Genomic DNA, 25193 nt, shown 5'->3' on the forward strand with positions numbered 1-25193 from the left:
AAGTGGTGGGATTACTGGAATTATTTCATTGTGTTTGTGCTCATTTATATATATTTTTATTTTTTATTTATTTATTTTTTAAATGTTTTGTTTTGTTTTTTAAAGATTTTTATTTATTTATTGAGAGAGGGAGAGAATGGTAGAGAGAGAGCATGAGAGGGAAGAAGGTCAGCGGGAGAAGCAGACTCCCTGCTGAGCAGGGAGCCCGATGCGGGACTCAATCCCAGGACTCCAGGATCATGACCTGAGCCAAAGGCAGTTGCTTAACCAACTGAGCCACCCAGGCACCCTCATTTATATATATTTTTTAAAGATTTTATTTATTTTATTTTATTTCTTTGACAGAGACACAGCGAGAGAGGGAACACAAGCAGGGGGAGAGGGAGAGGGAGAAGCAGGTTTCCCACTGAGCAGGGAGCCTGATGCGGGCGGGGCTCGATCCCAGGACCCTGGGATCACGACCTGAGCCGAAGGCAGAAACCTAATGACTGAGCCACCCATGCACCCCTATGCTCATTTATATTTCATGTGATGAACATTAATTAATATTTAACCCCCACCAATGGAAATAGCTCATGCATTACTTTTATAAATGCCAAATGAGCAAACCACTGTTTTTTTTTTTTTTAGGAAGATTGTTGCATTTTTTATTTTAGATTTTATTTATTTATTTGACACAGAGAGAGAGAGATAGTGAGAGAAGGAACACAAGCAGGGGGAGTGGGAGAGGGAGAAGCAGGCTTCCCGCCAAGCGGGGAGCCCGATGTGGGGCTTGATCCCAGGATCCTGGGATCATGACCTGAGCCGAAGGCAGACGCTTAACGACTGAGCCACCCAGGCGCCCCAGCAAACCACTGTTTTAAAAGGACATTTTAGCCATTCATTCATTCCTTCATTTATTCATTCAAATATTCACTGAGCACCCAGAAGGTCATTGAGAACTGTGTTAATCACTGGGTGATCTGTGGTGAACCAAACTCATCACATAGGACCCCATATGTCACAGGCACATGTCCATGGCCTTCTGAAGCCCCACACAGGTGCACCATCTACTCCAGTTGATTGAAACAGGACACTTAGGCCTAAAATCACCACAGTCATCTGCAGACTTCATCTGGGCCCTGCCATCCATACTTCTCTGGACAAAGGCTTACAGCAAGACTTACCATGGAAGCCACTGTCCTCTGCCCAGGCGTCCGGCTGCACAACCACCACTGGGTGAGTACCCTGCATCCCCAGGAAGGAAACAGCATGGAGGGTATCAGAGCTGGACTTTTGCAACAGTCACTTCACCATTTCTTGATGGTGTGCTGAAGCAGACTACTTAAGGTGCCACCACAGAAAGGAGGGGAAAGGCATAAGGCAAAAAGGAAGCATTGAAGGGAGAACATTCCCTTAATAAATTAAATACTTAGAGAACTCAAGTCCTTACTGACACTCCACACATGAGAGTTTTCTGGCACTGGCACATGATCAGAGAAAGCTCGGGCTAAGAGAGGCTTTCGAGGCCCCCTGGCAGGGTACACAGGGACTGATGGGTGCCAGCCTTGCTCCGTCAGAGGACAGATTTTGTGTTGTCCCCCTCTGACAGGGCATCAAACACTTACCTTGCTGAGAGTGAATAACGAAGGTTCCTTCACCACAGAAGCCCCACAGAGGTGCACCATCCACTCCAGTTGATCTAAATAGCACAGAGAGACCTAAAATCACCACAGTACACTACACACTTAACCTGGGCCCTCTATCCCACACTCCTCTGGACGAAGGCTTACAGCAAGACTTCAAAGTGGGAGAGTCTCTATCTCTGCTCCAAAAGGACAGAGAGGCCTTGAACTAGAATCTATACCAGGTATGGATTCTAAGTTTGCCACCGATATGCTACCTACCCTGGTTATTGGTCCCCAGAAGGCCCCTTGGTAGATAAGGTTTAACAGTCTCTCAAATAAAACACTGGAAGAAAAGAATCTAAGATCCAATTTCCCTAATTTGCTAAATTGCTGGCTAAGATACTGTGAAAAAATACCTGTTTGCTTTCCCTCCCTCCCTGCCTAATTCTGTGTTGGTAATTGATAATCACGGCCACTGAGGGCACCATACTTGGTGGTAATTACTGTAAATGTCAAGAGACAGGAAGATAATTCATTCAGTCAAAAAAAAAAAAAAAATACACATCATCCTGAACGGAGACTCAGTACACCAGTGGGGAAGGGCTCCGTGCTCAGCTGGAATTGACACACTCGGGGGAACAGAAATCAAAAGGGACTGTAGAGATGTTCCACCTGCACCTGGAAAATCAGCAGAATGGACCAAGGAATGGCTTCTGGGCCTCTTTGGGTGCTCTTTTTTCAACAGTCCGTTTCTGGGGATTGTGGAGGTGGCTCCTGTTTGTCTTAAAGAACTGAGATCAACTGACTCATCTCCAAAACGATACCTGTTAGGGACCTCGTTTTCATTACACCAAAGAACAAAAACACTGAGAAATCCCCAAGTGGCACTTGGAAATGTCATAAAAATCCAATCAATAACCAATAAAGAAGACAGAAGTAAAATTACTTTGCTGGGCTCTCTTGCTGCCACTCATCTGTCCCTGACCAGATGCCAAGGCCATCTTTTGAGGAGTAAGAGAACCTGATCCCTGGGGAGGAAGTGGGCACAGAAGCAAAGGTAGGTGGACTTTGTTTCGAAAAGAACCAAATCTATACACATGCCAGGGCCTCAGTGCCACACAACTCCAGAGTTGAGCCCCATAGCACTCCTAAACATAACATCACATTCAATGTCAGAGTTAATTAGAAAATGTTCATCAAGAGTACTTCCCTGCTTGCTCTGGGCCTGTGTGGGGCCCCAGGCCTACAGGGCTTATGTAGCTGCCGTGCTTGTTTCTCATTATCAAATGAAGATGATTTAGGAAGAGCAGAATTCTTTCTTAACATTTACAAACCTGAAAGGTATCTTCTCCCCACCTTATTCTTTCCCTCCTTTCTTAAACCAAAGGGCAGTAAGGGCAGCTCTTCCCCATCTGAGCACAGAACACTGCATCCTAGAAGCTAAATCTTCACGGCCTTCTAGCTCTTGAGAAAGAGCACAGGGCTGGTTTTTTGACATAGGGTAACGTTTAGGTGCAGTTTTGTCTGACAGATCGTAGAGAAACAGAATGAGCTCTAGAGCACCTCGCCAATCTGAGGAGCCCTGTTAAGACAGTCTCTCCTATAACACTCCACCATGTAAGAGAAAGGCTGGTGCTGGACTCTGCACTTCTCCCAGTTTCTTACCTGTGGGCATGTTGGTAAAGGGCCCATAGCAACAGACTTCTAGGCCCCTGAAGATCTGGGAGAAGAGTGGGACAGAGGGATGGAGAGAAAGAAACACTAATTATAAGAGTATGCATTTTATAAAAAACAATATAAACAGACTCTCCAAAATGAAGGACTTTCTTTTTTCTTTACCACCTGATAATTTCTTTTCTTTTTTGTTATTTAATAGAGAGAGACACAGCGAGAGAGGGAACACAAGCAGGCGGAGTGGGAGAGGGAGAAGCAGGCTTCCCACTGAGCAGGGAGCCCGATGTGGGGCTCGATCCCAGGACCCTGAGATCATGACCTGAGCTGAAGGCAGACGCTTAATGACTGAGCCACCCAGGCGCCCCTACCACCTGATAATTTCTGCTACTTCCTGGAGACAAGGAGTCCAATGTCAAAACACTGATGGATTTTAGAAGACTTCTAAAAAAAGTGAGTATGTAGTTGATCCACTCTACAGTCATTCTTTGTTATTCAGAGGCTGAGCATCTCTCTTTGCCACCAATCAGGCACAGGCTCCTTCCTGGTGACTTCACTTCTTGTTGAGACAAAAAAAACCTGGGCCTTCTTTATATTTAATAAGAGGTTTGGATGGCAAGAAATTCAAGCTATAAGCTGCAGTTTGTTTATCCAGACTTGGTACGTCAATTCTAACCACCACCCTAACTGGCAGAGAGGTCTATGTTGATTTTACATGCTCCTTTTCTCCTCTTTCTTCTGGCCTCTGGACATCTGTTCCTTCCTCCACACTGCTCTAAGACTGGCCCTTGTTCCTTCAGGCAACCTAAACTGTTTTTTGTTTTTATTTTTAATCTAGAAGTTAATCTAATCTAGAAGTGAAGCCTGGTTCTGCCTCTTCTCATTGAGCTGACCTGACTGCCTGGTTTCCAGGAGACACAGATCATCCTGCACCTCCAAGGTGCCTCTTCCACTTACATACACTGCTCGCTAGCACCATCCACAAGAACTTTCTGGGGGGCCTGGCTGGCTCAGTTGTGGAGTATGCGGCTCTTGATCTCAGGGTCGTGGGTGTGAGCCCCATGTTGGGTGCAGAGATTACTTAAATAAATAAACTTTAAAAAACAAAAGAACTTTCTGTGATGATGGAAATGTTCTATATTGATGTTAATAAGGTGGCCACAAGTCACATGCAGCTACCAAGCTCTTGAAATGTGGTTACAGTGAGTGAGGAACGAAACTTCATATTTTATTTAATTTAGTTATCTAGAATTTAAACAGCCCTTGTGTGGCTCATGTTACAGGCAGATTCTTATACATACATTGGCGCAGGTTCTTAGGCAAGCACTAGGGTATCATTTTTATTTTTTTTAAAGATTTATTTATTTATTCGAGAGAGAGAGAGCACGCACACCACGAGCACCAGTGGGGAGAGGGGCAGAAGGAGAGGGAGAGAGAACCTTTCAAGCAGACTCCCCGCTGAGTGCAGAGCCCAACGTGGGGCTTGATCCCACAATCCATGAGATCACGACCTGAGCCGAAACCAAGAGTCGGACGTTTAAACGACTGTGCCACCCAGGTGCCCCCCTAGAGTATCACTTAAAAGACATGCTAAAAACTCATAATGGCCTTTAGGAAATGAGCCTCCCCACTCTCATCTCAACTACAACCACAGGAATAAGAAAGAGCGGCAGGCTGGGGCGCCTGGGTGGCTCAGTTGGTTAGGTGTCTGCCTCTGGCTCAGGTTGTGGTCTCGGGGTCCTGGGAGCGAGCCCCACGTCGGGCTCCCTGCTCAGCGGGGAGCTTGCTTCTCTTTCTCCTCCCCTTCTGTGCTCCTTCTTGCCATCTCTCAGTCTTGCTCTCAAGTAAATAAAGTCTTTAAACAAAACAAAAAACAAAAACAAGAGCAGCAGGACAAGTCTGTTTCTGTTGTGACAGCATCCATATATGCCATTCTTAGTATCTGTATGAATAAACTGCATCCCAACCTGTTGACAGGATCTAGATACTCATAATGCTAAAAGCTCTCCCCAGGCGGCTTGCTGGAGCCAAATGTTGCTGTGAAAAGTACAAAAGATTAGGAATTTTTATATCCAAGCTGACACTCACTCATGAGGATGTCTAGTTATGAGATAAGAAATCTGAAGTTTCATCTCTACAAATACATTTCTTTTACATGGGAAAATACTATAGTGACATTTAGTATCTTCAGAATGTCATTACTTTGACCAGACACTTTCCATCATTGCCATCCCAAAATTGGGAAAAATCCCCAAACACTGGAATTTCCTTTGAAGGAGGAAGAATCTGGTGCTAATTCTGCCTTGCAGACAGTGGAATAAAAACAAATAGCTGGCTCACACAGAACTCCCCTGGGGTGAAGGCAGAAGCAGAAACAGGGCCAGCAGCTCTTCTTGGCATCTGGAAGTTACTTGATAGGCTCAGAGGGTGGGGGTGGGCTGACCCCAAGGGTTCAGAGCTCTCCCAAAGCAGTTTTCTCTAGAAAATCACTTCTAGTGGTTCTTGCTCAAGTTCTATAAAGGGACAGACGGTGCTCCGTATGGGACTGTTCTGAAATGCTCAGTGGTGCACATTTAAAAAAAAGAAGAAACGCTGACTAGGCGCGTAAGCGCTCAGTCAGTGACCTGAGAAAGCAGCCAGTTCAGGCCTGACAGGAAGGTGTGAAATCTTGCCTGGACTTCTCCCTGAGAGGGCGACATTGCTTTGGCTCCATCATCTGCTACAGTATGACCTGGGGAAAATCATAGAGTCTTCCTGGGCCTCTAGTCCTTCATTTGTAAAGTTGTTAGAATAATCTACTTTTTTCCTCTGTGAAATCTTCTATACCTTTCCAAGAAACTATGGTATTATTATTATATTATTTTTAAAGATTTTATTTTATTTGAGAGAGAGACAGTGAGAGAGGGAACACAAGCAGGGGAGTGGGAGAGGGAGAAGCAGGCTTCCTGCTGAGCAGGGAGCCCAATATGGGGCTCGATCCCAGGACCCTGGGATCATGAGTTGAGCCGAAGTCAGACGCTCAATGACTGAGCCACCCAGGTGCCTGATGGTATTATTTTTTTTAAGATTTTTTAATTAAAGTTTTAATTTATTTGAGTAATCTCTACACCCAACATGGGGCTCTAACTCACAACCCCAAGATAAAGAGTCGCATGCTCTTCTGAGTGAGCCAACCAGATGCCCCTAGTATTGTTTTGTTAAAATTTGGGGCCATATGACCCAAGAAATTCTGATATTGTTAAGAGCTCAGATTCTGGAGCTTGACTACATGTGTTCAACTCGTCATGGGTTCCCAACTAGCTGTGTGAGCTTGGGCAATTTACTCAACCTCTCTGAGCTTTCATTTGCTCATCTATAAAATAGGTATAACTAGGGGCACCTGGGTGGCTCAGTCGGTTAAGTGTCTGACTTCAGCTCAGGTCGTGATCTCAGAATCCTGGAATCAAGCCCTATGTCGGGCTTCTTGCTCAGCAGAGAGTCCGCTTCTCCCTCTCCCTCTGCACCTACACCCTCTCATGCTCTCTCTCTCAAATAAATAAATAAAATCTTAAAACTAAATAGGTATAATTATAGTACACACCTCATAGAGCTGCTGTAAAAAAAATTTTTTTAAAGATTTTATTTATTTGTAGGGCACCTAGGTGGCTTAGTCAGTTAAGCGTTTGCTTTCGGCTCAGGTCATGATCCCAGGGTTCTGGGATAGAGCCCCATGCCGGGCTCTCTACTCAGCAGGGAGCCTGCTTCTCCCTCTCCCTCTCCCTGCCGCTCCCCCGCTCCCCCTGCTTGTGCTCGCTCTGTCAAATAAATAGATACATACATACTCTTTAAAAAAATTTTTTTATTTATTTGAGAGAGAAACAGCACGAGGGAGCAGAGAGAGGCAGAGGGAGAGGGAGAGACAGACTCCCCCTTGAGCAGGGAGCCCAACGTGGGGCTTGATTCCAGGACCCTGAGATCATGACTTGAGCCAAAGTCACTTAACCGACTGAGCCACCCAGGTGCCCCAAGCTGATGTAAAATTGTTAGTTAATAGATCGCGTGTTTAGAGCAGACCCTGGCATATAGTATACATTGTAAAGATGTTTGCTGTTGAGGGCGCCTGGGTGGCTCAGTCAGTTGAGCGACTGCCTTCGGCTCAGGTCATGATCCTGGAGTCCCGGGATCGAGTCCCGCATCGGGCTCCCTGCTCGGCGGGGAGTCTGCTTCTCCCTCTGACCCTCCCCCTTCTCATGCTCTCTCTCTCAAAAATAAATAAAATTTAAAAAAATTAAAAAAAAAAAGATGTTTGCTGTTGATTTATCGATCACTTTCTCTTCTGTGCTTCCACAGACAGCACTGTGTACATCTCCCTTGCAGCAATGACCACACTACTTTACAGAAAGACACCACGGTGAAGTGGAAACAGCAAAGGCCTTAGATTCACATCTGTTTCAAATCCTAGCTCTGCCACCAGCTGAGATTTGAACCCCAGACTGGAGTCCAAAGTACATAGCTTCTCTACACCTCTAAGTTCCCTCCTTCATAAAACGGAGAGAATACTTATTTACCTTGTTGGGCTAGGAGAACTAAAAAATAACCTAGGGGGGCCTGGGTGGTGCAGTCAGTTAAGCGCCTGACAATTGGTTTTGGCTCAGGTTGTGATCTCAGGGTTGTGTGACTGAGCCCTATGTTGGGCTCCAGACTCAGAGCACAGTCTGCTTGATATTCTCTCTCCCTCTCCCTCTGCCCCTCCTGCTCATGCTCTCTCTTCTAAAATAAATAAATAAATAAATAAATAAATAAATCTTTTTAAAAAATTTAAAAAGGGGCGCCTGGGCGGCTCAGTTGGTTAATTGTCTGTGTTTGGCTCAGGTCATGATCTCAGAGTCCTGGGACTGAGCCCCGAGTTGGGCTCCCTGCTTGGCGGGGAGTCTGCTTGTTCCTCTCCCTCTGCCCCTCCCTCTGCTTGTGCTTTGTCTCTCAAATAAATAAAACCTTAAAATAAACAAACAAATAAATAAGAACCTCTATGGAAGCACCCAGCTAGTGCTGTAGCAGTAAGTATGTGATGCCCCTTACAGGTGCATGAGACCATCTCCACGAAAGAGACTGGAATGCAGTAGGGTGGGTGGGGTTTTTGTCAACATGGCAGAGTGGGGCTTTACCTTTCTGTCTCGGGATTCTCTTGCTCGCTTCGGACCCTGGTGGTTTCTTCCATTCACAACATCTCCTCTGACTTCAAAATCATGCTGGAAGAAACCCAAGGCAAACCATAGGGATCAGAGAAAGAGAAGCCTCCTTCAATGGAAGTAGAGTAGATACATCCTATTACAGAATTCAGTACTGCCGGGCAGAATTTTAACAACCCCACCCCTGCCTGAAAAAAATCATTCTTTTTGGTGGACTGAATGAAATGACCAGCATCTCAGCTGCTGAAATCAATTCACTGAAGCAAATCTTTGTGGGCAGAAATGAACAATTGGCTTTTCACCTCATCGGGCCTTAACATATTTTAATTTTCAACATCTGCCTCTTCTCAAAACATTCACTTAGCACTGAGATTAAACTGCTAATACTGCACTGTTATAAAGGAAACTGGAGAATTCCTGATCTCTTAAATCAATTGTGTATTACCATCTAAAGAAATTAGGGCTTCTCAGATTTCCATTGAGAGATTTACAATTGAGACCAAAATGGTAAAATATACATTTAACACATTAAAGAAAGTTAGAGCTTTTTCAAAATTACTGGTTCTGACTGGTGAAGGATGAGGAAATAAAGAATAATGGGATTGCGGAGATTAGAGCTTTTGGGAGAATTTTGGGGAAGAATGCTTAGAAACAATTCTGACCAAAATGTAGGGAGGACAGCGTCATGAATGTCACCACAGGCTGTTATTAGAGGAAAGAACACTTAACATTTTGTAGCCACTTGAGTGAGAAGTCTAGTGCTAAAAATGTCATGTTTGAAGCTGACCCTCAAATTCCTTGTTCTGATTATACCCCCGTGACGACTTAAGCTCTCTACCTGAAAGTCTAATATAAATCCCCAAATTCACACATCTAAAACAGAGCTCTTGATTCTGCTCCTGCCTCCCGTTCTGCCCCATCCCAGGATGCTCCTCCTCTTCTTCCTTACCTGATTTACTATTACTAACATCCACTGTCGTTCAGGCCAAAAACCTAAGCCTTATCCCCTCAATGCCTCCCTTTACCCCATCCTCCAAATTTAACCCTTTAGCAGGTCCTATCTCCAAACATAACTCTAACCAATTTCTTCTTACCATCTCCATGCCACCAATTACCCTAGAAATAAGATTCAAATTCCTTACCATGACTTCCACCAAATCCTACCTGATCTAGCCCTTGTCTGTGACCTTCTCCAACCCCTGGTCCAACCTCTGCTCCCTACATGTAATTCACCAATTACTACTCTACAGCTATGCTGGCCTATTTTTCTTTAATAAACCAAACTCATTCCTACCTCAAGACATTTATGCTTGCTGTTCTTCTGCCTGTTAACATTTGTTCCCTACATTTTTCTAGACCAATTCTTGGTCTTTTAGGTCTCAGCTCAAGGTTTTCAGAAAGCCTTCCCTGGTGTCCTTAGGTAGTCAATCTCTGTCCCCAGTCAGTTGCTAGTCTGTTCTGTGTATTTCTCTTCCACAGTTAAGTATGTATGTATTTATTTATTTTTAATTATCTGGCTACTATCATTCTTTTTTTTTAGTTTTTTTTTAAAGATTTTATTTATTTATTTGACAGAGAGAGAGAGAGAGAGAGAGACACAGCAAGAGAGGGAACACAAGCAGGGGGAGTGGGAGAGGGAGAAGCAGGCTCCTGGCTGAGCAGGGAGCCCAATGAGGGGCTCGATTCCAGGACCCTGGGATTATGACCTGAGCCGAAGGCAGACGCTTAACGACTGAGCCACCCAGGCACCCCTAAGTTTTTATTCCATAGTATTTATTGGTTTTGTTTGGTTGGTTGGTTTTTTTAAGTAGGCTCTATGCCCAGTGTGGAGCTCAACACGGGGCTCGAACTCATGACCCTGAGATCAAGACCTGAGTGGAGATCAAGACTCAGATTTTTTTTTAAGATTTTATTTATTTATTTGACAGAGAGAGACACAGCAAGAGAGGGAACACAAGCAGGGGGAAGAGAAGAGGGGGAAGCAGGCTTCCCCGAGGAGCCAGGAGCCTGATGCGGGGCTCAATCCCAGGAGCCTGGGATCATGACCTGAGCCGAAGGCAGATGCTTAATGACTAAGCCACCCAGGTGCCCCAAGACTCAGATGTTTAACTAACTGAGCCACCTGGGTGCCTCTATTTATTGGTATTTTGAATGCATCTTTATTTACTATATATCTCCCCTCAGTGGAACATGGATCCCAGCAGAGCAGGGACCCATCACTCTTATTTGCAGCAGTATTCCTGCTGCCCAGGACATAGTAGGCTCCCAATCATATTAGGTCACAGAATCAAAGTTAAAACCAACAAAAACATCATTTGATTAACTATGAATATGCTGAATAGTGCATAGTTTAAAACTGCTTTTGCTAATTTTATTTTGCCTGATCTGTTGTCACTGGCAGCTCTTAGATGGCTCTGTTCTAAAATTATTCTTCCTCCTACACTGTCTTATTTACCTCACTGTTCTCAGGATCATAAAAGTAACATCTCTTTGAAGGCATCTGAGTTTTAAGCAGATATATTTGCATATTAATACGAAGGGTTTTTCTTCAAAGACAGTGGACAACCAGTTTTCTACAAAGGTCTATACATGTGAGATCAGGTGGGCCTGTTTCTTAGGCTTATGAATCTTTTCTTTCTGCTTTATAAATTCCTTTTCCTTCCTCTGAGGAGATTGTTTCTACTGAAACTTGAACTGAGAACACAGAATTTCCTGGGTTGCTCTGCAATTCTTGATGATCCATATCACCAGGGAATGTCTTTGGAAAGGACTACAAACAAGGAGGCAGACAAGTATTCAGTGATTTTGTGACTCAATGGCACCAAGTCTTTTTGATCCGTTTGTAACATCAAGTACCTACCTCATCTAGCATCTTTCTTTCTTTAATAGACTGGGTCACCCCTAAAGAGATGACAGAAAAGACAGGTCACACGAAGGCTGAAGAATGTGCTCTTTTCATGGAGGTAGATGGTGAAGCGATTCATGTAACAGCGCAGAGGGCAGAACACTGAGTAGAGGTCCTCCCTCTATAAAGCCACAGCTCCCTAACAGATCTTCTTCTGGAGACACGGCAGTGGCTTAAATTAAACATTATAAAAGTGCCTGCTGCACATGGATTTCTGCCTGGTATTAAATAAATCCTTAGTTATATGCTAACTTTGCTAGGAGCAGATTAGGTCCTATTAGTTATAAAATGAAATCCATTTTCCCCAACATCACCAGCTTATCCGAACAGAGATATGCATTCAAGATAAAGCTAGTTTAGTGTTACCATTAAAGACCTTTTGGTAATTCAGATTCAGCATCAGCAAAAACCTTAGGTGTTAAAAAAGTTAGGTGTTAAAATGCAATTCTGAGGTGTTAAAGGGAGGAGGGGAGATATACTGTACTTACAGAAATAGCTAACTACCCATTTTCCTCCTGCAATACCCAGAAAATATTTCAGTGTCCGTTCGCACACAAATTCAGCATCTGCAGGATGAAAAACATCCAAAGGATTAGAAGGGGAAAACAAAAATCAGGAAGTTCTGCTGTAAGAAGCTAAAGTGCCCCTAGCTCCTTATGCCACTCGAGATCAATCTGGATTGATGATCCCAACAGCCCTGGTGATAGACTCAGAGGCTGGAAGCATCCCTAATTATAACCAGCAGGTGTGCATCTTTGGAAGTCTGGAAGAGGCTGATACGAGGTTAAGACCACAGGAAAGGTCTGCTCTGTCTTCTAGGTGCTCAAGATGTCTGTCACAGTGTTCAAGAAATTCCCCATGTATACTGATACATGTGGATGGGGAAGGTCTATTTCACTGGATGGCAAAATGTGAAAGGACACGAATATGTGAAATCCTGAATCTGAAATGTCCATGTAAGCGACAAAGTTTCACCCCCAGAATGTCTCCCTGGGGAGTCCTAACCCCTTAATTCCTAATTCCCCTGAGAGGGCCAGGAAAATAGACTATTTTCACAGCTTTTCTCTTTTCTATGTATTTCAGAAAGCAATTGCTGAAGAATCAGTTCTGTTTTTTTCGTAGTGTTTCAAAGGCCCCCTTTGAAGAACTAAGCAAAATGAGGAAAGAACACTTAGTTTTAAACAGGAGAAATTAACTAAATCCTAAACACAGTAGGCCATCTGCCAGTGGAACAATAGCCATTTTCTCTCCCAGAATTCTTCACAAATTAAAAAATGTTTTTCCTGGGGCGCCTGGGTGGCTCAGTCCGTTAAGCGGCTGCCTTCAGCTCAGGTCATGATCCCAGGGTCCTAGGATCAAGCCCCACAACGGGTTCCTTGCTCTACGGGAAGCCTGCTTCTCCCTCTCCCTCTGCCTGCCGCTCCCCGTGCTTGTGCTCTCTATTTCTCTCTGTGTGTCAAATAAGTAAATAATCTTTAAAAAAAAAAAAAAGGTTTCCTTCTTCAATTTTTAAACTGTTGTAAAAGTTGATTAGTAATAGGCTTTAAACTCAGAATTCTATTTTGGTTCATTTTTAGTTTAAAAGTAGCAAATGTTGTATTCCCTTTGTTTAAAGACCGAACTACTTTATTATATTTTTTTAAAGATTTTATTTATTTGACAGAGAGAGACACAGTGAGAGAGGGAACACAAGCAGGGGGAGTGGGAGAGGGAGAAGCAGGCTTTCCGCGGAGCAGGGAGCCCGATGCGGGGCTCGATCCCAGGACCCTGGGATAACTGACCTGAGCCGAAGGCAGACGCTTAACGACTGAGCCACCCAGGCGCCCCAAGACCGAACTACTTTAAATTTAATTTGCATTTTAAAGTTTTCACCTTTCAGCAGCTCTGATCCAAAACTATAGCTTAAGATATATTAAATTTTAATGACATTCATCTCTAAAATAGTACTTAGTTCAAAGTACCTTGTCCTGGTACCTGATTCCTGTAAGCATTATCCTCTGACCCTGTGGTACAGCCTTTGCACCTTAGAAACCTAAGATCTTTGAGGTTCTAAGGCACTGTGTCCCTGCCATGGAGCCTGGACACTTATGTTCAAGCGCCAACAGCTATATGACAGAAACATCCTGGAGAGGGCCACCATATTTCCGAAGTCACTTCTGTTCAGAAGGTTTCAAGACTTGAGCTACAGTCTGTATCTTCTGGGTGCTGCATGCACCGCTCTGCTTTCTGGAAGGCAACAAGTGAGTCCATCTCCTCTTCCAGAAAGCAGCTCTCTGAATATTGGAAGACAGCTGGCTTGTTGCCTTCAGTCTTTCCATTCCTTCCCCTGTTCTTCAAATAATACTGCTTTTTATTCCTTTCCCCCATCCTCATCATCTACCTCTGGAGAAACACTCTAGGTGGTCAGTGACCAGCTTAAAAAGAGAGCATAGTGCTCAAAGCAGAGCACATTATCTTTCAGGCAGTCCCTCCCACAGAAGAGGCAGTGCAGGGGTCCGAATCTACACTTCACTTGCTCTGGACACGAGGCTTATGTTCATAAGGCCCAATTTCAAATGAGCTTTTTCAGCAGCGCTGAAATGTTTACTTAGGTTTAGCTAAAAGCCTCTGAAGTCTCCATTATCACACGAGCCAAAGTGAAGATTGAAAAAGAGGAAGGTGTAGGACAAGTGAATTTTCCCCTTCTCTTTTTCCTGGTTCATACGCTAGGCTACCTCAGAGCTGAGAGTGGACTTGCTTCTTGAAAAACTGTTAAGCCACACTCAATCCGGGTGTGTGAGTGGAGCTAGGACATGGAGTGGACACGGAGCGAGCATTTCCAAATGCCCGGAGTTTGAGTGCGAACTTGCTTCATTCCTCTCTTTGCCCCACGTGTTCTTCCAGGACTTGGGCTCTGCCTTATCAGAGAGCCCCTCACACAGGGTGGACGAGAAGTGGCTCACCATTCTGGCTCACTACTCTCCAAATCTTAACCCAAACCAAAGGGGGTCAGGACAGAGCAAAACTATTATTTTTCTTTCATAAATAACTGATTGATTGATGGAAGACTGTCATCCATGCTTTTGCTTAACAATTCTCCCATTTTTTCATGTAGTTTTATGCAGCAGATGCAACATGCTCTGTAAGGCTCTTGGTATACCTGTTTTCATGATGATATGAGTAGTCTCTTCAGAAATTTGATTAGTTAAAGTGATGTGGTGTTTTCTGGCAAACTTGTGCACAAGCATCTGAAATCAAATCAAATATTACATTATAATCAATTACCTCTAGTACACAGCTTAGACTGTTACCCTAGCTTTGACTCTCCATTTTCCTCACAAAAGGTACATCCCTTTTATTCGAACATGCCTGAAGTCCCAAAATAAATAGTAATTTAACAAAAATTATGTAGAAATCAAAGGAAAACATTCTAAAATAGTCTGTGCTCACAGACATGGAATTACAATACAGGATTCAAAATAATAATTTTTCCCTTTAATAGCAGATATCATTTGATTCCCTAAGACAGTTTCTTTGCAGAGTGATACTCTACTACAATTTAGGTTTCTCAGCCTACACTTTATAAGTCAAGAGGTAACCAGCCTATTCAGAAAGTTATGCCACAGATATGTGGCTGAAAAACAAGGTTCAACCCTCTGATAGTTACAAAACATTCAAGTCAAGACGCTTCTAAAGGTCAGTGCAAAAGCTATCAATTCCTCTTAAGGATAAGGATTGGAGGAGACTCAGATGCTTCCCAAAAGAAAGTTCCAGCCTTCTAGCTATTATCTATCAACCAAATAAAAATCAATAGACAGTAAAAGGGATTAACCAGTTCCATTATGGACAGTTGACATAATCAGTAGCTACTGTTTGGTAAACAACTTTGCTTCCCAAAGGCCATCATGTACTAGTCATGGCCACCCATGCCAATATTTCTGCGCTACGCAATACTGCAATGGAGAGCAGGCATCTTTCTTTCAAGCTGCCTTGCTTCCTACTGCCACAGGGCACTGCAAAAGGGAGGCTAGAGAAGCTAATGACATCCTCCCCCTTTTGCCACTGCCCTCTGCCAGGTTCATTAGCAATTCTGAACTGATTAATTGCTGAAATCCCAGCCTTGAAACAGTGTTCAGTTAGAAGAGCAACTGCTGAAAAGATCATCTTAATACAGGCTTTGGAATTAATCATGTGTACTACAGTCAGCAGCTTTCATAATAAATTTACCACACTTCAGCAAGTCTGAATGGAGCTGAAAAGTTTTCTCCTTGGCTTGCCTAAAGACAACACGTACCCAAGTCACTTACAGTCTAATCTGCAGCTCCGAGCTGTCCATGGCAAGAAAAGATTAGATCATTTTAGCCTCTCTGAAAAGCTGAACTCACAAAACAAAGGAAAGGGGAATGCTAATTTTCAATGAATAAATGGGAATTCTAGATGTATAGGCAAATGATCAAGAGCAATATAAGCAGACAAAGGTATGAATTTTCAGAACAAACAGCTGATCTAGGCGCATGGTCGTAAGACGGGAATTCTAGCATTATTGATGAAAATTTATTTACTGTATCTACTAGGGCAGACACAGGTTACTCTGCCCTTTTAGTAGTGGGATACATTTGGCCCCTGAGCCACTACCTATAGAGAGGACAAGAAATGATTCTAGGAAGGATATATTAAGAAAGATATTTAAGAGGGGCGCCTGGGTGGCTCAGATGGTTGAGCATCTGCCTTCGGCTCGGGTCATGATCCCAGGGTCTTGGGATCGAGTCCTGCATCGGGCTCCCTGCTAGGCGGGGAGCCTGCTTCTCTCTCTGCCTCTGCCTCTCTCTCTCTGACTCTTATGAATAAACAAATAAAACATTAAAAAAAAAAAAAAAAAGAAAGATATTTAAGAATGACCGGGTCAGGGCGCCTGGGTGGCTCAGTTGGTTAAGCGACTGCCTTCGGCTCAGGTCATGATCCTGGAGTCCCAGGATCGAATCCCACATCGGGCTCCCTGCTCAGCAGGGAGTCTGCTTCTCCCTCTGACCCTCTTCCCTCTCGTGCTATCTCTCATTCTTTTTTTTTTTTTTTAAAGATTTTATTTATTTATTTGACAGAGAGACACAGCGAGAGAGGGAACAGAAGCAGGGGGAGTGGGAGAGGGAGAAGCAGGCTTCCCGCGGAGCAGGGAGCCCGACACGGGGCTCGATCCCAACACCCTGGGATCATGACCTGAGCTGAAGGCAGACGCTTAACGACTGAGCCACCCAGGCGCCCAATAAATAAAATCTTTAAAAAAAAAAAAAGAATGACCGGGTCATCTCTCAGAGTGCAATAAATGGCACCCACTATTGCAACCATCTGATAAGCTGGTGTGTTATCTTATGATTTTAAAGAAATATTCATTCAGCTACTTTATTGTGAAAGGATACCAATGGTGATTAATTACCAGGGAGGTCAATTTCCTATGATGTCTGAAATCTACCCTCAGCCCAAGCAGAAACAAAATTTTTAGTAGTCTTAATATTTTAATGGATATTTTTCTCTATAATGTGAAACAATTCCTATTTCTGATACCAGGGGCCCAAGGACATGTCAAATCCTAACAGGGAAGGGGTGCTGTAGGGCAGAAATGAAAGAGCGGGGGGCGCCTGGGGGGCTCAGTCGTTAAGCATTTGCCTTTGGCTCAGGTCATGATCCCAGGGTCCTGGGGTCGAGCCCGGCATCGGGCTCCCGGCTTGGCGGGAAGCCTGCTTCTCCCTCTCCCACCCCCCCCACTTGTGTTCCCTCTCTCACTGTGTCTCTCTCTGTCAAATAAATAAATAAAATCTTAAAAAAAAAAAAAAAGAACTGAAAGAGCAGGTTAATGAGTAACTGTATTACAAGCCAGGATAAAGACAAACACTGGAGAAATGCCACTATCTGTCCGTTTGCTTGGAAGTTGGATTTAGTTAATTATGCTCGTAAGTTCGCTCAGATATAACCAGGGTGTTTCCTCTGGGGATTAAAACTATACTTGTTTTTTTCAGATAAAAAAAATTAAAATTAAAAAGCTCTATATTCTACCCAAAACTATAACCTTTCTGCTAATACTTAATAATTATTTTCTTAATTAAATATATACAAAATAGTCCATGCTACAGCTTTATCTAGGTCCCAATCTTCAGAGATTAGCAATGGAAATAAGATTACATAGAATCGATCTTGGTTCCTAGATTTCTCCCTATAGTTATTCGTTGCCAGTACCTATTTCAAACTATTTGCAATATGTTAAGAAGTCTCTGTTGTTATGGAGATACATAAATACACTCACAAATTCTTTTGGTGTTAAGCCTGATGCCACCATAGATATTCTTCTGTTGACTCTTTTTATTGAAGATATAACTTCTGGCTTCACCGTGCCCACACTGTCTTCCCTCGTATTATACCCAGCAGTACTAGCAATATGGAAAGTAGCTGTACTCTTGGCTGATTCTTCAGCTTGAAAGTGGGGTAACTTCAATGCAGAGGTTGAAGTTGGCATGCTGCTAATATGAGCTGGCTCTGGGGCTCTGTCTGTAGAGGGATTGGACTCAGGGTCATCAGAGAAGAGGCTGATTCCAGACTCGAGGTAAGGGGTTCCCTCTGAAAGGCACAGGGGAAGAAGTTTAACCCACATGATGATGAATCTTGAATTACAAATAGTCTTCATGATTCTGTATTTTAAAAATAAAAAGTTTAAGTCAACTGACTAAAAAAATAGAGCAGCATTTTATTGCTAATGACAGGAATACAAGTAACTTTAAATATTCTTTTCAAATTTTTTATTACCTATATACTCTCCAAGTTTTTACCAATGACTATAAAGAACATGGTACTTTTGTAAGGAAGAACAATTTTGAAAAATTAGACAAATACTTGATTGTTCTTTATCCATTATATCATTGTCTTTCTGACTTAATAAATCATCAGATATCATTGCCAAATTAAAAATAGAAGACCATTCCTGAAACACTTCAGAAAATGTCACTCCATCAGGAAGTAAGCATAAAGAGAACATGTGAGATTCCTAAAATGACCTTAATGAACACGGCCAAATACAACATTTGTATTTGAAGAGCACCTTTTATGATAATGTGTTTTTGAGGACTAATTTAAAACTTTCTTTACTGATTAAAACTTTGATTTATAAGCCATAAAACACACCATTCATTTAAAGTGATTTATAAGGCATAAAATAGTCATTTATATTCATTAATTCATAAAATAAGAGCTTACTTTGGAGATTTGACTCATTTTTCAATAAAGGACAGACTGAAAACTTTATTCTAGGGCCCTAGAATTCTTTATTTTTTACTTTATTTTATTATTTTTTTTAAGTAATCTCTATGCCCAGTGAGGGGCTCAAACTTACGATCCCAAGATCAAGAGTTGTATCCTCTACTGACTAAGCCAGCCAGGCACCCCTAGGAGCCTAGAATTTTTTTTTTTTTAAAGATTTTATTTATTTATTCATGAAAGACAGAGAGGGAGAGAGAGAGGCAGAGGGAGAAGCAGGCTCCCAAGGAGCAGGGAGCCCGACGTGGGACTCGATCCCAGGACCCTGGGATCATGACCCGAGCCGAAGGCAGACGCTTAACCATCTGAGCCACCCAGGCGCCCTAGGACCCTAGAATTCTAACTTAACAGTTGAAATAAAATACTTAGAGCACACAAGACTCTCCCATCCTCAAAACTGTTAGAGTTAAACCAATAAAGACAGATTAAGAGCTGCAAAAATTTTCATGTCAATTTGGATTAAGATTCAAGCTATTTTTCTAAAATGGGTTTAAGTATAAGAAAAGCATTCATTATAGATAGATTAGACATGCTAGACATCTGAAAAGTTGGTTAACCAAAATATCCTTAGGTCAGATTCAAAGTAAAACAGACATTGTTTTCTCCATTAGAACAGATGAAACAGTACCCAGATCTGGTCTTGGCAAATCAGACTGCTCCATGAAATTTTGCGCCTCTGACTTGGTCAGTTGTTGCTCCTCCACATTGACAACCTTAATGAGCTCCTCTTGAGAAGGGCAGTTTGTGTTCTGAAGAATCCTTGGGTTGCTGTGCACATACCACGTAGTATCTAACAACTGGGACTGAGAAGCGGAAGACCTGGAAGGATGAAGGGAGAAACACACCAACACAGTTTGTGAAAGGACTCATCATACTTCCCAGGCAGCGGACGCACAAGTGAAACAGTTCACTGTCAGGGAGATGGGGAATGACTAGCGAAAAAAGAACCCGAGTGACTGCCCAGAAGTCTGGATTCATGAAGCCTGCCAATGTGTCAGGGCTGACATAACAGCTCCCCTTACGGCCTGGGCTGAGGCAGGATATCTCTCAGCTGTTTAAAGCGTGTCAGCAAATTTCACCAAATTCTCCACTGCCACTCACTCAATCAAATTCTATACGCTATTCCACTTGAGTCCAAATGGATGTATTAGAATCAGATCTCTCATGAAAATAGAAAGCTGATTAATTTTGACATTTTTACACTCATTCTTTCTGCCCAATTTTAGCAGAATTCACAGAATCATCCCTATCTCCTGTCTTTTCAATGTCCAAAGCCATTCTCAAAACAAAAGCCAGCTGTAAAGTACTGCGCGCCCAGTGATTCTGTCCTCCACTCTTTCAGCTGCTTACGGCTTTGCAGAATAAGATACTTAGCAACAGATTTAAAGGGTACTTAAGAGATATGAGGAATTCATCCTCAAATGCATTATTAAGAGTTTCCTTTAAATAAGACAATGGTTATTAAAAAATCAAATAAAATTATAATATACAGTCTATAATGGATTATATAAGATATTGTAACATAATAATGTTAATAACTAAAATAAATAATTGTCTATTAAACAATTATTGGGTGTTTACTACAAGTCAGGCAATAAAAGTAGGCCCTGTGCATTAAAGATGAGCAAAACCCGAATCGCCGCTCTCAGTCTAGTAGAGAGAGGACATTCAATCAATGTGTAGGTATTTTTTCTTTTCTTTCCATATATATATATATAAAATATATATTCAATATATATGAAATACATATTTTATGTAGGCTCCACCCCAGCACGGAGCCCAATGTGGGGCCTGAACTCACAACCCTGAGATCAAGACCTGGGCTGAGATCAAGAATTGGACCCTTAACTGTCTAAGCCACCCAGGTGCTCCAATGTGTAGGTTCTTTAATAGATGTCTCTGTAGGGTACACTGGGGAGGAGGAGGAGGTACAGGAATATTTAGTGTAAATATTAAATGGATGGTTAGCTCAATTGATTAAAACATGGCAATGAGGTCATTCCCTCTAAACATGGGCTAGGGCCTGTGGAGGCCAGATCTTTGCATTCTCTGTCACAGCCACAATGTCAGTCTCCCAGCCTCAAAAATATATCCTTAGTTCAAGAGGCTTGAAAGATATTATGATTAGATTATCGACAACTTGTCACTATTTTCAGGAAGACAAAAAATAAAAGTATACTTACACACAGTAGGAACTCAATAAATATGAATTCTTTTTCCTTCCTAGAGTGGTAAGATGCAGGACTCTGATGGCTCTGAGGTTCTGTCCTGCACTATCAAATAGGAAGAACAGTCCCTACTTGTTCTTTTACCCTCACAGCATTGTAAAGATCCAATGAGGAAGCAGATAAAGTACTTTTGAAAATATGAAGTGCTACACAGTCTTATCTCAATAATGATTTGCATAGACATCCCTGAAAGATATTCTGAATTCTCCTGGGGTACATCAATAGTTAAACTTTTTCTAGAGAGGCCAAAACTTCAATCAGGGCCAAGGGCTGCTGGTCTACCTCAGCTCCCAGGCTTGTTTAGGTTTCAGTTCTATATTTTATCCTGCCCTTCAAAAGGGACAAATCTACTGTGCATTTCTGACCTCGTAGCTCATGCCCTGTATAGATCCAGAAAACCTATGTGCAATTAAACAAAAGAAGTGTCCTGGGGCAATGAGAGGTTAGAAATGGTTTTTTACAAAAAACCAGAAAAAGGATGGTGAAAAAAATTTAATAGTAAGAGTTCAATATAAGTAAAGATGTTACTTAGATACTACAACTTGACACTTATTACTTCTTACCTTCTCGTTCCTGGTTCTTTATTTTTATTGGTGGAACTATCCAGAGATACTTGAAATTTGTCAGCAGAAAGGCTTTCGGGATTCTGGCTTATAGGATAGTCACTACTTTTCTCTGAAGTTAATACTGCTTTAAATGGAATGAGAAAACAAAGAAATCTACTTTACTGCTTTGTCCTGATGGTGGTAATTCAGATGAGGATATCGATTTTTTTCAAAAGCAGCAACCTGTGACAATCAAATTAGTTTTTAAACAAGTATATCAGACAGAATTTTGTAAACGTAAGTGATGCAGCACCAGATGAAACTAAATAACTCAAAAATAGTAGGGACAATGAAAGGAAACACTTTAGGACGGAGTAAATGAAGATACCTGGCTGAGACGAGGCTGGAAAAAAACATACATTTTTTGGCCCTGAATGATAAGGAAACAAGAATAGGAAATGAATTTTTAATCTCTGCAGCAAAATAAATTATCCTGAAATTCCCTTAGATAACAGGGAAGAGAAAGTACTGGAAAGCACAAAACACATTCTCTACTGCCTCCACACCAAAGACTGTAGAGGATGAGGGCTTGAGCTTTTTGCACGTGTAGGGAACCAGGGGAGAGGTTGGATGAGAAAGAAAACAAAGGTAACATTTTGCTTCCCTTTTTCAATGACTGAGAAGAAAAGCAAACCAAAAAAACCAACACACACAAAATCCAAGGCGCTGACTGATAAGGAACTTTGAACTAATCTATGGAACTGCTGATGAAATGGCACAGGAAAAGGAAAACACAACAGACCCAAGGCAAAGTTCTGGCACCTTAGTGCGTCCTTTTTATTTATTAATTCCTCCAAATGTATTATTGTACCATTGCTTTCTAGGAAATGCCTTCAAGGCAGAAATCTTTTAAAAAGCAAAAACAAACACTTAAAACTACAAATGTCTTCTACCCATTAAAAAATCACTGACGACTGTAATTTATTTTGAGCTTTTATTAGAAAAGCTCAAATGCATAAATCAAGGTAGAAAATTTTAAACAAAGGCTATATTAATTAAATTGTTTTTTAAGTCACTGGGTAGCTTGGGGGGAAATAATCATTGACCTCCCAAGTCATTCCTCAAATGCAGTATTTCTAGTGTGCTTTATGTCTGTCTTTTTTGGACCTGTGCCCTTCTAGGAACACAGGAACTCCCAACGGCTGGAAGCAAGCAGTCTTACAGTGAACCAGCAGGTTTTTCTTTCTTTTTTCTTTTTTTAAAGATTTTATTTATTTTTCAACAGAGAGAGAGAGACAGCGAGAGAGGGAACACAAGCAGGGGGAGTGGGAGAGGGAGAAGCAGGCTTCCCCGCTGAGCAGGGAGCCCGATGTGGGGCTCAATCCCAGGACCCTGGGATCATGACCTGAGCCGAAGGCAGACGCTTAACGACTGAGCCACCCAGGCGCCCAGCAGGTTTTTCTTTCAACTGTGTATCATTTCCCCCCAAGTACAGGGTGATAGTTGATAAAAGGTAATGTGTAGCGGTGCCTGGGTGGCTCAGACGGTTAAGCGCCTGCCTTCGGCTCAGGTCATGATCCCAGGGTCCTGGGATCGAGCCCCATATCGGGCTCCCTGCTGAGCAGGGAGTCTGCTGCTTCTCCCTCTCCCTGTTGCTTCCCCTGCTTGTACACTCTCTCTGTCAAAAATAAATAAAATCTTAAAAAAAAAAAAAAAGGGTAAGGAATCACACCAAACAATTAAACACTGGAAAGGGGTTAAAAAAAAAAAAAAAGTGACAGGGTACGGGGGTGGAGGGGATAGCCTCCGACACAAACACAGATATTACAGTCATTCCATGGTCTAAACATTTGGCATATGAGTTGCTCTTTTTTTTCTTTTTAAGATTTATTTATTTGAGAGAGAGAGAGAGCATGTACAAGAACTCAAGAGCAGGGTCAGGGGCAGACAGGGGGGAGAGAATCCCAAGCAGACTCCTAGCTGAACACAGAGCCCCATGGGGCTCAATCCCAGGACCCTGAGACCACAACCTGAACCGAAACCAAGTGTCAGACGCTTAACTGACTGAGCCACTAGGTGCCCCACTCTTTTCAATACAATAAGGCTCAAACTACAAAGAAATTAAACTAACCTGAGTTGGATTCGATAACTCAATAGTATACAAAAAACCCAGGGCAAAAGTTTTCTGCTCTTCTTCCTTAATCCTTATTTCATAAAGCAGGACCCAGAGCCCAAGTCCTGGAACAGTCCCTCTTAAATCACCCCCTCTTCTGGGGGTCTTAACCTATTATATTCTTCATGGGTAGGGAATATGGGCTAGACCAAACATTTAATAAACTTACTGACTGCCTATTATGTACTAAGAATTATGCAAAGTATTGGGGGGATCAAAGGAAAAAACATCAGGGAAGAAGGAAAGATATAAGAAATGATAAATTACAAAATACACAACCTAAAATGAAATTCAGTTCTAAGAAATGATAAATTAGGGCACCTGGGTGGCTCAGTCGTTAAGCGTCTGCCTTCGGCTCAGGTCATGATCCCAGGGTCTTGGGATCGAGCCCCGCATTGGGCTCCCTGCTCGGCGGAAAGCTTGCTTCTCCCTCTCCCACTCCCCCTGCTTGTGTTCCTGCTCTCGCTGTGTCTCTCTGTCAAATAAATAAATAAAATCTTAAAAAAAAAGAAAGAAATGATAAACTACAGGGGCACCTGGGTGGCTCAGTCGTTAAGCGCCTGCCTTCGGCTCAGGTCATGATCCCAGGGTCCTGGGATCGAGCCCCGCATTGGGCTCCCTGCTCCATGGGAAGCCTGCTTCTCCCTTTCCCACTCCCCCTGCTTGTGTTCCCTCTCTCGCAGTCTCTCTGTCAAATAAATAAAAGAAAAGAAAAGAAAAAAGAAAAAGAAATGATGAACTACAAAGTACAGGAATGAAATTCAGTTTTAAAAAGTACATAACCCACCCACCCCAACTGATTCAGAATTTTCAGGGCAGAAGCCTGGGAATTTTTAACAAGTGCTTTCAGGAATGAACATACTGCGCAACAGAAAAGCTCAGATGCGTCTGAAAATCACTTCCACTGTAACGGACTGTGATCTTACAAATGCTAACGTTTGCTTCATGAATGACAGGTAATCCAGGAGGAAAAAAACCCAACAAAGTGCCTGATATGAAACAGCTTTACCTGTAGAGGGAAGTACACATAATTTATAACGGGTAAGGACACACATTTGCACAAAAATATGCAGGCTTCGGAATGACCCCTAGGTAAACTCCAGGACAGATTTATGCTAAGGGCAGAACATTTGATGTAAAGACTCTAGTAAAAGGGCTTTCATCATTTTAAGAATATTGGGTCGGGCACATGGGTGGCTCAGTTGGTTAAGCATCTGCCTTTGGCTCAAATCATGATCCCGAGGTCCTGGGATCCAGCCCCCTGAGCCCTGCCCCTGCACCAGCAGGCTCCCTGCTCAGTGGGGAGTCTGCTTCTGCCTCTGCCCCTCTCCCCGCTTGTGCTCCCTCTCAAATAATAAAATCTTTATTTTACTTTTTTTAAGATGTTATTTATTTGCCAGAGAGAGAGAGAGAGCACAAGCAGAGGGAGCGTCAGGCAGAGGGAGAAGCAGGCTCTCCCCTGAGTAGGGAGCCCGATATGGGACTTGATCCTATGGCCCCAGGATAATGACCTGAGACAAAGGCAGATGCTTAACCAACTGAGCCACCCATTTGTCCTTCAAATAATAAAATCTTAAAAAAAAAAAAGATCTTAAATACCCATAATCCTGCCATCCAG

At 42.6% G+C, this 25193-nt stretch overlaps 1 protein-coding gene across 15 annotated transcripts in view; it reads right to left on the reverse strand.

The window, feature by feature from the left end:
• Positions 1 to 25193, reverse strand: part of BRCA1 (BRCA1 DNA repair associated) — a 67410-nt gene that overhangs the window by 1368 nt on the left and 40849 nt on the right. For 9 of the 15 annotated variants that reach the window (XM_073889497.1, XM_025861668.2, XM_073889500.1 and 6 more), the window contains 10 exons: positions 21421 to 21547; positions 19258 to 19448; positions 17626 to 17936; positions 14491 to 14578; positions 11840 to 11917; positions 11307 to 11347; positions 8423 to 8506; positions 3273 to 3327; positions 1608 to 1681; positions 1167 to 1227 (listed from right to left, as the gene is read on the reverse strand). In XM_073889497.1, coding sequence (XP_073745598.1) covers positions 1167 to 1227; positions 1608 to 1681; positions 3273 to 3327; positions 8423 to 8506; positions 11307 to 11347; positions 11840 to 11917; positions 14491 to 14578; positions 17626 to 17936; positions 19258 to 19448; positions 21421 to 21547 — 1110 coding nt within the window. Of the gene's footprint in view, positions 1 to 1166; positions 1228 to 1607; positions 1682 to 3272; positions 3328 to 8422; positions 8507 to 11306; positions 11348 to 11839; positions 11918 to 14490; positions 14579 to 17625; positions 17937 to 19257; positions 19449 to 21420; positions 21548 to 25193 lie in introns of those variants that run through there. The other 6 variants (XM_073889501.1, XM_025861666.2, XM_025861672.2 and 3 more) reach the window with 3 other exon arrangements.

The sequence above is a fragment of the Callorhinus ursinus genome, unplaced genomic scaffold (genome assembly GCF_003265705.2).
Source record: "Callorhinus ursinus isolate GAN/ISIS: 27379988/994484 unplaced genomic scaffold, GSC_fseal_2.0 scaffold108, whole genome shotgun sequence".
Classification (NCBI taxonomy): domain Eukaryota; kingdom Metazoa; phylum Chordata; class Mammalia; order Carnivora; family Otariidae; genus Callorhinus; species Callorhinus ursinus.